Source organism: Garra rufa, chromosome 2 (assembly GCF_049309525.1).
Source record: "Garra rufa chromosome 2, GarRuf1.0, whole genome shotgun sequence".
Taxonomy (NCBI): domain Eukaryota; kingdom Metazoa; phylum Chordata; class Actinopteri; order Cypriniformes; family Cyprinidae; genus Garra; species Garra rufa.
In genome coordinates this window covers 26,290,189-26,303,875 of record NC_133362.1, presented here as the reverse complement: position 1 = coordinate 26,303,875, position 13,687 = coordinate 26,290,189, and the positions used below count along the sequence as shown (strand labels likewise).

Here is a 13,687-nt window from a genome sequence, read left to right as displayed (position 1 = left end):
ATATTTAAACACATTTATGTTTTAGAGAATGTAGTTAATATTTGCATCATTAATGATTTCATCTGATCCACCTGATATAACCACGATTAGTGCATCACTAACACACACACACACACACTATACATTTGCACTCTATGTAGTCCAGCAATGTCTTGTGTGTATGTATAGTTACATGTTTGTGCACAGTACAATAGATGCTGATTTGAACTAAAGGTTCTATTCAAAGTCATTAAACTGCATTTATCCATCCATTAACAATCCTGTTATAATTTACTGCTTAATGCACTAGCAGACAGCATTATCACATGGCCGCATATATAGTTAATTTAACTTCATTTATAAGGCAACTGATTCATTTCCATGAGGGAATTTTATTTAAATACTTGACTTAATTAAGATACAGTTAAATATTGGGCTATTCAGAGTGAAATAGATACTCATTACTCCACTGATGTGAACCGCTTTCTAAAAAAAATAAAAAATAAAAAAATCAGAGCCAATCCCCAAGCTTTGTTGACTCAAGTTGTTATCAGTGTCTCTCTGCACTGATCAGATAATGAAGCAAGGAATGCATCAGCCCCTCGTCTGGACACACAACGGCCATGCTTGCTCATTAATCACCTGAGAGGACAAGGGAAAATAAACCTTCAACTGTTCGAGATGGCCTTTCAGTTACGGAAGGACCCAGCATGATTGAGAGTTTGCCATTGCCATGTTCTTCAGCATGTGTCCATCCAGACACGCCAGCTACAGCCAAATGGCTAAAATTGGGCTCTAGATTGGCAGCTTCAATTGAATCGTTGGCAGGCAGAGTGGAAGTGCTTGTGTTTTTCTACTCTACCCAGGTGACACTCGGTCAATTAGGTCAAGCTTGACTTTCGAAAAGTGTGTGATGCCTAGCCACAAGGTAATATTTCTCAACCTGGTGATAAAAAGAAACACTTCACAAAATTAAAGAGAAGAACCTGGAGTCTCTCGGTGCGGAAAAAAAAAAAACTGATTAAAAGGGAGTATCTTTGGAGGCCATTAACAATCTTATCACTTGAATAGATCAAAAGTACTGGAGGCATAATATTACAATGTTATAGTAAATACAATTATTAGAGATGCACAGTTACAGCCAAAATAATTAATAATGTCATTTCTGGTTGATAGTCAAAAGAGAAAATAGACTGAAAAACATGGCTGAAGAGGTGTATGTAAAATGATCTGGTTTAATTGGATCTATTGTAAACACAAATGATGATGATGATGGATGATATATTAGCATAAAAGAGGTCACGTTTATGGCTGATACGACAAACGCACCTTTGTATGCGTGTTGAGGCTCTAAAACAACAAACTTTAATTTTAGGGCTGTGCCATATGACAATATTCAATCATGAAATTAATTTATTGATTCCCTTATGCACTACCATTCAAAAGTCTAGAGTCGGTAAAGAAAGTTGCTTTTTTTTTTTAAAGATGTAGAAGTTTTTACTGTCTCTGTCCCCAGATCATTTTAATGCATTCCTGCTGAACAACAGTATCATTTTCTTTAAAAAAAATATTCCTGACCCCAAACTTTTGAATGGTAGTGTATATAGAGCAGACAACGCAACCTACATGAGAACCTGAGAGACTGAATGAGAGATAGAAAAAAATAATAATCCTATTCTGTCATCCCTAGATAAGAAAACTGAATTTATCCGGTGGTCTTCGGTACATGTGTATAGCTGTTTCACAAAGATTAAACAAAAGCAAAATCTTAAGGGAAAGAGATGTGTTAGAACTTATTTGATTCCATTCCAAAGTATTTAAACAGAGTTAATTAAACATTTATTATTTTGTGCCAAATTAATTAAAGTAATAACTCTCGAATGAACACTACATTTAACTTTCAAATATCCTAAACTAATATCCTCAAAGTTTCCCTCTCACAAACACTTCTAACTAGAGAGATTTATGCATGCTCCAAATTGTCTGTATCTATTTTAAGACGTGAAACTTCCTTAGTGAAACTTCCTACTGTTTCAGTGAAACACAGCCTGTTCTTTCAGTCAAGTTTAGTTCTGGAAGTCAAAATCCTGCAAATCAAGGTAAAAAAGATCAGACAACACAGAAAGTGCACTTATGATATTTTTAGATTTCATAATTAGGACTAGCTCTGTTTAATGAGAAAAGGAACACAGACATGATCAAGTCAGCAAACATACAACTAATTAATTTTCACATTTTCTGGAGTACAAGCACCATTTTTTAAAGAAGAAAAGCTTAGCAATATGGATGGCTGGCTGCCATTTCAAGAGATCATCTTAAAAACATTTGGTATCTTGTAATAAAGTGAACAATGCTAATATAACCATCACCAAGATAATGTTATAAATGGCTGGCTAAGGTGTAGAAGGAATGTTGAAATAATTAATTTATGACAATTTAGTAATTTGACAGAGTATACTATGGTTTTCCAGCAAAAGTGTTATATATTAATTTCTTTACATCTAGAGTTACATTGCACCTTTGTGTAAAAATAAATAATTTGAACTACTGAAAAACTGAACATATATATATTATTGAGCCCTGAAAAGCACATAAAAAAGGAATCATAGGAGTGTGAAAGTCAAGAACACTGAGGATTTAAACCAAACCTCATTACCAATATGACAGAAAAAGAATTAGTGAGATGGTGAAGTCTTTAACATGCTTTATAAGGCTCAGGCTAATAATAATTTCCGTCAATGGACAGTCTCATTATATTAGAGGTCTTATTTTCAAAAAGAGTTGAATATTTGCAGAGCGAGCTGCTTCATCCATGATGACTTTTGAACAACGAGAGGGAATTACATTGACTTTGATGGAAATAGCGCTTTAAATGTCGGACCATAAGCCGTAGCTCAGCTTTGATTAAGAACGGATCTCCATGTCAGACGTTCTGTTTGTTCGTCATGGACACAATTAACTCAACATGACTACCTTTGTATTTCACCACGTTCTGCTGGCTGGTGAGCGCTCTTTTAAAAACCGAACACGGCGCAAGGCTTTTAAATCATAATTGGCAAGTTGCTGCTTGCCTGCCAGGAGACCCTTTGAAACTTCCCAAAGAAACTAAGTTTTAGTCGGTTTGTCAGGCAGTCAATGAAACATTGGGTATGAGCACGAAAACTGCAATGTCCTCCATCCAGACACAGATCAACATCATTTATAGATCTATTTACAGACCTTAATTGGGGTAGACACCATATTGAATTTAACAAGAAAACAAGGCTGCGAGGGAAGGCCTTACAGTCTTTACAATGGCACGTACTTTAACCTCTTTGGCATATTTTGGATTTTTGACTGATTTTGGCATACCTGAATTTAAAACAGTGACCTACTCACATACATTGGAGTAACTTGATAAAAATGGTCTCATTAACACATGGGTGGAAAAATTATTATTTTCTGCTGTATTTTTTCATAATTTTATGATAAACACAAATAAAAAAAATCGAATTCCGATAAGTCCGAGAAGTTTTTATTTGAAAGTCTGCTTTTAAAAATCTGTTTCGCCCATCGTCCTGCAGAAAGTTTCTTTTGATTTCACTAGGTGCCAGTAAACAGAAAAAAAGAAGTTTCTTTGTAACATTTTTTTGTTTTTAAAAGTTATTGAGATTTATTTTATAAGGAAGGCAATATGTCCTCTAGGCCTCTCCATTTTTCAAGATAATGATCTGAATTCAAAAGTGTCCCATTCCCACATACATTGGGCTAAATGGATAAAAATATCTCATCTCTCATTTTACACAAAACATCTTAAATTTTAACACATGGGTGGAATAATTCTTAATTGTATTGTATTATATTTGTTCACAATCAAACGCTAATGCGCTAGGGGGCAGTGCGCATTTCGAGTGCTGAGCACGCTCCTTCCACATGTTTGGAAAGGCACAAATCAACAACGGATTGGTGCACTCAAGGATCTGATTGGGAGCTTTTCGAACATATGACACATTACATGATGACATAATCACCCGTCATTAGAAACATATTAAAGCAAAATTAGTAGACACCGCACCATTCAATTCCATCGCACACATTCATGGTTCCATCTGTAATATATTGTAAAGCCATTTAGCTATAAAAGCTCACAGAAAAGTGAGCATAGTCTCATTTTAAAGATAACAACTGAATCTAAGTGCAGATATCAAGTGGCCACTTTTTGCACCGAAGTAGTAATAAGAGCAGGAATGTGACGTAAGTGTTTATTTGTTTACAGAAGTTATTTCCATCATCGTGATGCTTTTCATAATTCTCTGTAATGTGTTAGATCTATTAAATAAACTACATAATCACATTTTGGAGAATGATAGCTTTCATTTGAAATATGACTGTGCGTTCACACCGCCGCCGGTGAGAGCGTCAAAGTGGCCGGAAGTCATTCATTTTCAATGTGAGCCGGCGGCGAGAAGCGGCGAGAGCGGCGCGGCGCGTTTTGGGCGGTGTGGGCGTCGGGGAGAGTTGAAGTCAGGTCAACTTTATGGTAATGAGCTATGACGCGGCTCGGCGGCAACCAATCGGAATGTAGAAGTTCACCGCTGAAAGGTTTCCAAAGAACGCAGTCGTGTAAACTTGGTTCCGGCCACATTAGTTCCCAAGGAAAATGGAGAAGTTAATTATTGCTGTGGCGGGTTTCCCCATAATCTACGACGTGTCCCTGCTTTTAATTTTGCACTTAACCATGAACACAAAACACTATACAAATGGCTTTTAATTGGTTTATTTCGTTAGCAAACATGTAACTACAATTAAATTCAATGTCTTATTTTCATGTTTAAAATATTTAATGAGGTTAACTAACTTACACCCTACTTGTTGTCAGTCTGCACAAGATCGAAATGCTTGTTTGCTTTGCGGCCGCTTTAAATACAATACCAAGCGTTCGATCGTCAGAGCGTCAAGGAATCTTTCTACAGCGTTGCTTGCAGGGCGGCCAGAGCGAATTTTGACGCTCTCGCCGGCGGCGGTGTGAACGCAGTGACTCATCTATGTTTGGCAAGTTTGAGCTTGTGACATTTCTGTGCTTATGTGGTCATGAAAACTTGCACATTTTTAAGTACTGCGGTTTAAATCTTTAAAGCGTAATCAGCGTAATCAGAAGCGAAAGAGAACTAATTTCACTATGAGGAGTATTGAACGTTATTGTCACTTTATAGGCTTTGAACAATTAAATACACAATCCTTGTAAACTGTATTTTAGGTCTTTAGTGAAAGTAAACAGCTGAGAAAGAAAACGTGTAACAGTATTGCATCCAGGCAGCTCTTAAAGTGACAGCAGTCTAATATTCCTGTTGTCTGTCATTCATGTTAATCTTACTACTTTAGTAACTTTAATAAGAAAAAAAAAATTACATTTAATTTACACAGTGAAGAGTATGCAGTGTTTTTATAGTACATTTGATTACTTTATACAAATGCTGCATTTCTTATTTGCTCTACTGTAGTTTTTTTGTCCTACTGTTTGAAATTAATTTCTTAGACTTATTTAATCGCTGACTTGTATTTAGGTTTTTTTTTGTTTTTTATTATTATTTAGGCTAGTATTAGTTTTTTGTGATATTAACACTGGTGACAAGAATCATAACATTTCTATAGTATCAAATTTTTATATTATAAAGGCCCCATTTAAAACAAAAATAACTATATTTTGATACATATAATTACCGTAAAATAAAATTACTGTGATAAGATGTCATATCGCCCACCCCTAGAATACAGTGGACTTCTACCACTGACAGTCTTGTTTTCATTCCTGTCAAAAATCAAATATGGCGCTGCCCTAACTTAGGTCTACAGGCCTTTTAGATTGATTAAAAAAAATTCTATTTTATTCCTGTGATTTCAAAGCTGAATTTTTAGCATCATTACTCCAGTCAAATAATCCTTCAGAAATAATTTTAATATTTTGGTTTGCTGCTCAAAAAGCATTATAAATTTTATCATCAATTTGAATGAGAGAATAACAAAATTGATCTAAAATAGAAATCTTTCGTAACATTATAAATGTCTTTATCATCGCTTTTGATCACTTTAAAGCATCCTTGCTAAATAAACATTCATTTCTATAATTTTTTTCCCCAAACAAAAATATACTGACTCCACGCTTTTGAATGGTATGGTGTATGTTGCAATTTTTGGATTTCTGGTGTATGTTGAAATCTTTGGATTTTTCTATTCATCAAAGAATTCTGAAAACTGTTTTAAATATTGATAATAATAATAAAAAATGTTTCCTGAACAGCAAATCAATATATTAGAAAGATTATGTGACACTGAAGTAATGATGCTGAAAATTTAGCTTTGATCACAGGAATAAATTGCATAAATTTTCAATATATTCAAACAAAAAGCAGTTATTTTAAATAGTACAAATATTTCAGAATATTACTGCTTTCGCTGTATTTTGGATCAAATAAATGCAGGCTTGGTGAGCAGAAGAGACTCCTTTAAAAACATTGCTCTTACTGTCCAAAAACGTTTGACTGGTAGTGTAGGTTTTTTTGAATTTGCACTGGCCCCATGACAAAAAAAGTCCATGTAACGACCAAAAATTCTGGTTTAGAGCGAAATTTATAATAAACTTATCTAATCCTGTCATACTTTACATTAAAAAAAGTTGTTATTTAAAACAAAACAAAAAAAAATTAATTTCAACCCTCTCATTTTTGGAAATATTCACCTGCAACAATTACTGGTCAATGGCAGCTCTACTAAAATGGACATTCCAAGTTAAACTAGGTGATGCATGGTAAAGGGCTCTCAACTAGGCAATTGATTTCAGACAATCTCACTGGAAATGATTCTGAGTATCATAAAATACCCGTTCCAGGTCTGATTTATGGAGTCGACGGGAATATGAAGATTGACACATTTCATTTTCTTCCAGCGTGGCCATCCTGAACGCCATCAAAAAGAAAATGTGCAGGCAGCATATGTTTTCATTAGCCAGGATGGATTAATGCGCGGGCTTATACAGCTTCAATATACTGGCAGGAGAGAGACTGTTGACTAGCAGTGTCTGTTCTCCGCTTCGGTCGGACAAGAGCTTACCGAATAATAATTCAAATGACTTTTCTCAGAGTACATTCCGCCGAAATAAAACCCATCCCACCAGCTGTCCAACTGCTTGGCAGACTCACTATGATGGCCAGTCTTGACGAGATGGCACGTAGATGCCGAAAAAAATCTGCCAAGCTGAAAGATAATTTACCATGCGGAGATGAGGCTTTCTTAATTTGGCATCATCCATCTATGACATATCATAATGCCCAACATTCAGGTGTGACACGAAACTCAGAAACAGCACGGCACAAAACCCATTTCTACAAAACATCTTCGACTAGCACAAAGAACGCTCAATCCCAGAAGCACGAGGAAATTTATGCATACTACATGCCAGCACTAAATGCACAAAGCCTGTCTCTTCTCCACTTACCAGTGATCAACCGAACACAACCGCTCCCCAGTTTCAATTAAAATGCCCAATTAAACCCAAGCTGGGCAGACTAATGTTGTTAAGTAATCTGAGTTCACAAAGCTGCCCGATTTATTATTGTTCCCTATATCCTGCGCACATTTTAATTTCTCCAGTTATAGCAGCAATTAAACCTGCTGCTGCATTGTTTACCATCACAGAAACTCTCATTTGAATCTCGGCTATTAATGGAGTGAAGATGACAAACAGGCGGCTATTACCTTAACAGCTACCACACCGTTCTGCAGATGAATGAAATATTTAAACTGCACTTCACATTTAGAGTGTTATTTTATACACAACCTCAATGAAATAACCGGTGAACTCATGCTTAACAAAGCCTTGATAGAAAAACACAGCACTGAATCTTTTAAACTGCTCTATCTCCACTAAATAATAAAAAAAGCATTTATTAAATATTATATAAACATATTTTTGTATATATTTGTGCTTGTGCTACTGAACAAAAGACAACAACGAAGCTGCAAAGCTCATGCTTCACGTCAAGCATGAAAAGCCTTCAATGTGCCGTCTGCTGGGAATATCCTGCCACACATTACATTAACATGCTTTATAAATATGATGCAAGGGGAGCAACTCAATGGTAGGAATACAAATGCAAGCATCGTTTTTCAAAGGATAATAGCCTATCGCAGGGAAGCACATTTTGCTGCCATTTGGCAGGGTTGGGGCAAAAAAAAAAAAAAAAAAAAAATCAAGACGCCTCCACGGTGGGTACAGCAATCTTGGCAGGAGCTAACAGAAAGCTGCTTTTGATTTCCTGACCAACAACCCTTCCTATGACCTCCTCCATCTCCTAGCCGCCTTTTAATCTCCGTCTGAGGGTGGAAATGACCCATGACTTCTCAGTGTGTGCCATCAAGCACTTTACGTTAAGCCTCTCCAAACTATCATCTCTTACACCCACTCTTCTACACCGTAAAAAAAAAAAAAAAAGCAATCTCATGACTGCTATAACCTCTCGGTCGCGTTACCTTTCTAGTCATCCAAGACCACCTTAACGCAGCTCCCCCATCAACTCGAACAGTGAGCTACAAGCTCTGTTTCTGTAGCTTACAATAACCCCAATATGAACCCTTTGAAAATAGGAAACCTTTGAGTTTTAGTCAAGGAATACATGTTAAACATGGGGCTATGAACTCTGAGTGAATCTAAAACTATTCCCAATCAAAACCAAAAGTAAAATCCTTGCTAATAATGTCCTCCTTTAAAGTAACATACCAACAGGCCCTGCTTACAACTTCCACCTTGTCACTTAAAAAATGAAATCTCTAGTGGTGATCACTGATTGTTTTGAATGAAGGGGCTACAATTTTGTTACTTACCGCAAGTGCTTTGGACAGTCTTGTTCGGAAGTCATTAAGGACAATTGCGATAATTTCATGGTGGGGAATGTAGGCATTTCCAGCCAGCAAGTAGACTTTCCTTGTACGCACTAAGTCTAGTGCATCCTGGAATGGGACCTTTGAAGTGGAAAAATAATAATTTAAATGAATAGTTTACCCAAAAATGAAAATTCTGTCATTAATTACTCACCCTCATGTCGTTCCAAACCCATAAGACCTTTGTTCAATCCAAAAGCTTTCTGACACTGCATAGACAGCAACGCAACTGACACGTTCAAGGTCCAGAAAGGTAGTAAGGATATCATTACAATAGCCCATTTGCCATCAGTGGTTCAACCGCAATGTTATGAAGCTACGAGAATACTTTTTGTGTGCAAAGAAAACAAAAAATAACAACTTTATTCAACAATTTCTTCTCTTCCGTGTCAGTCTTCGGCATGCGATCAGGACACCACTGATGTCACATGGACTACTTTAACAATGTCCTTACTACCTTCCTAGGCCTTGAACGTGTCAGTTGTGTTGTTGCCTATGCAGGGTCTGAAAGCTCTCTGATTTCATCAAAAATATCTAAATTTGTTTTCCGAAGATAAACGAAGGTCTTATGGGTTTGGAATGACATGAGGGATTTTCATTTTTGAAAGAACTTAATGAATTTGATGATTTGAAATTAACCTTTCTAGTATGCTGTATTTTACAAAGTTACAGATCATTTTTATGTTAGAATTAACTTACTTTGTAGAAATCATATTCTTCCAGTGTGATTCCACTTAATCCATAACTGGAGGCAATGAGCTTGTCTTTTAGGGTTTTCTTCTCCTCTGCACTCACCTGTAAAATGAAAAAAATGCACAGTTGACATTTAGTTTGAACTACAAGAGATAAAGGGACAACATCTGGCAAAGACACAAATCATTTATTACCACAATTCAGAGAGCAACTTGAAAGAAAAGCTGCAGATTAAATTATCATGTAAAAAGGTTATGACAAAATATATTATTTAGCATTTATTCAGTGACATAATGGCATTAGCATTTATTTACGGCTAGAAAATACAAGCATTCAGGCATAGCTCTGAAATCATATTAGGAAAGTTAAAAGAGTGGAACTGAAAGATATGAACTAAAAGATTAACTGTTTTAGGTGTAGAACAACTGCCCCCTACAGGAATGTATGTGAAAACACACTGAACTTCCATTGGGCCCAGACCAGAACATAACGATCAATGATCATGATGGGATCGTTCAAACATAACATAAAAAGTTAAATAAAGGTACTAGCGATGAACACTTTCAATGTTTTAGTTACAAACATTAGATAAAGTGATTAGCCATGCTGGACAAGAATTTTGAATTCTGATTATTATGAAATCTGAAATCACTATACCATATTGTGTCTGTGAATGTATCTACTATGAAAATGTTATTTTTCAGGTTTTGTACTCTAAAATAATGAACATCAAAAGAATGGGAATTGGGAGAGGTTTCAACAATCAAATTAATATGGAAAACAGTCTCACCGTCTCATACTTCAAATTATTTTTATGCAAAAAGTCAGTCTTGTGCCTTGAAGGAAGGCAACTAAACCGGTAACGGAAAAGATCCATTTCCTGTTGGATAAACCATCGCCTGAGGTCCTCCCTGAAATGAAATAAAAGTATATGGTTTATACCTTTTTTTTTTTATATACCTTACATTCCAAAATTTGCCTATAAATTGTCCTAAATATTGGACTACCAGTCCAAATTTTTGAACAGTAAGATTTATACTGTTTTCAAAGAATCTCTTCTGCTCACCAAGCCTGCATTTATTTGATCCAAAGTACAGCAAACAGTAAAATTTGAAATATTTTTACTATTTAAAATATCTGTTTTTTATTTTAACTTGTTTCAAAATGTAATTTATTCCTGTAATTTCAAAGCTGATTTTTTGTTCAGAAGAACAGCATAATTTCTTTTCCAAAAAAAAAAAAAAATTTATACTGACTCCAAGCTTTTGAATAATATAGTGTATAATGCTACAAAATATTTTTATTTCAGATAAATGCTGATCTTTCTTTTTTTGGATCTTTCTATTTATTAAAGAACCCTGAAGAAAATATACTCAACTGTTTTATATATTAATAATAATAATAAAATGTCTCTTAAACAGCAAATAAAAGCATATTAGAATGATTTCTAAAGGATCATATGACATTGAAGACTGGAGTAATGATGCTAAAAATTTAGCTTTGATCACAAGAATAAATTACATTTGAAACTGTATTAAAATAGAAAGCTGTTATTTTAAATAGTACAAATATTTCACAATATTACTGCTTTGCTGTATTTTGGATCAAATGAATTCAGGCAGGTGAGCAGAAGAAAATTATCTAAAATACATTAAAAATCTTACAGTTTAAAAACTTTTGACTGGTAGTGTACATTTAAAGAGAATATGACTTAGGGGCAAAACCCTGTATGTAGGTCTGTAAACTGTTCAACTTCAACTTAGATTATAAATGTTACAAAAATACACATTCATAGCTTAAGTTTCAGCACATTTAAAAAAACAGATTAGTATCATTTATAAAAAAGATAATTGGCCAAACCAAATTGAATAATGAATCACACATTAATGCACATCCTGAATTGCACATTAATAATACTTACGTCTGGCAATAAGCCAAGCGCAGAATAAAATGGGAGATGTGGTCTTTTCTTCGTTTATCATATTCAGATGTTCCTCCCTGAATCTTTTGGTCACTCTGGGTTATTAGGGCAGATTGTTGAGGGAAAAAAAGAGATATAAAATAAATAATTTACTCATTTAAAAGGATCGAAGAAATAAAGCCAACATAAAATGAATAATTTTTCTATGATTTACAGTCAAACCAAAATTTGTACATACACCTTTAAAATGTCTCACATTATTAGTTTATTAGCTATAGTTTAGTAAATGGTATTAAAATATGATAAGTACTTAATAATTAAACTGTGTCAGAACAAATTAATCATGATAATGTCAGATAATTTTGATAGAAAGATATGTAACAAAACATGTTCAGGTCAAAGTGTCAAATCAAAGTTTTGGTCTCAAATTTACTGGTAGTCCACTGTATGAAGAATTGTTGGGTATAATATGTCACAGTTGACTTTATTTTGCTATCCTCTCGTACATAATTTAACTATAGTGTCCTGCACCCACTAGTAAAAATATAAAAAATTATATCTGGTGTCGGAGTACTTTTTGGTTTGACTGTATAAGCAAAATATAGTAAAAAAGAAAATATTCATAGTCTTTTCATAAGTTGTGTATGTGGGATAGTTTCATTATAGACAAATGCATGTTGTGAAGATTTGTAAAATGTTTCTTTTTACAAAAATGTGCAGCATGATTAAAAAAATTTTAAACAAGCGACGTGTTCTCACCAATTCTGTCCTGAGTGGGAAGTTCAGACTTTGAAATTCAGTTTCCAATTTCTTGGTGTACAGCTCTGAACTTTTCACATGGCTCACCCCAAGGTTTTCAACAGTCTTGAGCACTTGGAAAAGCACACAGTAATTATACATACACATATATTATAAGCACATTCAAATAATTAAATAACCCTGAACTATGCAGATGACTCACATTTCAATCTCTCCACTGCGAAGGTTTCAAACTCAGTGAGAGAGATGTTCTCCAGAGGAGGCTGCCCATAAAACTGAAGACAGTGATCATACAGATCATTCTGAGAGCTGCCGATCAGCTTCTTTCTTCTGCCTGGAAACTGCATTGCAATTCTAGACACAGAGTTTGAACAAGTTTACTAAAACTTGATGTGACATCCTTGAAAATCATGTTGATCTGATCCATATAAAACCACTGACAGACCTGCAGCGTGTATAATAAATTAAAGTCAAAGCAGTTGACGATCAATAAAGACTCTCACAGCTCTCATGAAAGCTCATAAACAGTAACTATCATTTGTAAACTTGAATAATTCTAACGTTAGGTTAACTAGCTAACATAGTTCATAGTTTAAGTATCACCACTGGCTTTCTTTCACCAGACCTCATGCGTATTAACATTAAATATGTATGTCACAATAATATCAGGCGTGTGTATATATATATATATATATATATATATATATATATATATATATATATATATATATATACAAAATATTTTTTGAATGTAACTGTCATCTTATAACAAACTCACATCTCAAAACAATCGCTGCCTGTGTCTTCCCGGAGCCTGAATCCCGCCAACGAGCTGACGTTCCAAACAAAGCGCGGGTATATGACGCCACTCTAAAAACTCACCAATCATGTTGCGCGAAAGGCTGTTTCCGGGGGCTGTACTGTGTTCTGTTTTCTGGTGAATAGAAGCCTGAATCATTTCCACAGAATCGGTTCTTTTGAACAGTTCGTTTCAAACAATTAGTTATACTATTCTTGTACATCTTGACGTATTACTTTTTTCATGTGGTTCCTTACGTTCCAACAAAGCTATATTTCAGCATATATTGTGGGTTTTATGGGCATTTTTTGGTTACTTATTTAGAACTTAGGCTGAAAACCATAAAACCGTCGTACAATTAAGTCGTAAAAACATTAACGTTAGATACCGAACGTTTTATTTGTAATATTTTTATTATTCGGCTTTTAAATTAACTTTTCGCCCTATCAGGCAAATGCTCGGGTTTTTTTTTTTTTTTTTATTAGCTCAAATTCAGCTAATTTTACAGTAGCCAGGGGGTGAACAAAAGGGAAAAATTCTACAAAATTATACAGAAATAGAAAAAGAAAAGTAAATAAAGCAAGTAAATACATATAAAATATTATATAATTATATAAAAACAT

At 34.6% G+C, this 13,687-nt stretch overlaps 1 protein-coding gene across 1 annotated transcript in view; it reads right to left on the bottom strand.

The window, feature by feature from the left end:
• The window catches only part of prim2 (DNA primase subunit 2), a 93,967-nt gene extending 80,839 nt beyond the window's left edge, over nt 1-13,128 (bottom strand). Inside the window, exons 1-7 of the mRNA XM_073835044.1 lie at nt 13,044-13,128; nt 12,468-12,619; nt 12,266-12,378; nt 11,507-11,601; nt 10,376-10,496; nt 9,592-9,687; nt 8,836-8,973 (exon numbers count right to left, since the gene is read on the bottom strand). Of these exons, the coding sequence (XP_073691145.1) occupies nt 8,836-8,973; nt 9,592-9,687; nt 10,376-10,496; nt 11,507-11,601; nt 12,266-12,378; nt 12,468-12,612 (708 nt within the window). The 5' untranslated portion in view covers nt 12,613-12,619; nt 13,044-13,128. The remainder of the gene's footprint in view (nt 1-8,835; nt 8,974-9,591; nt 9,688-10,375; nt 10,497-11,506; nt 11,602-12,265; nt 12,379-12,467; nt 12,620-13,043) is intronic.
• Nucleotides 13,129-13,687: the final 559 nt, after the last annotated feature.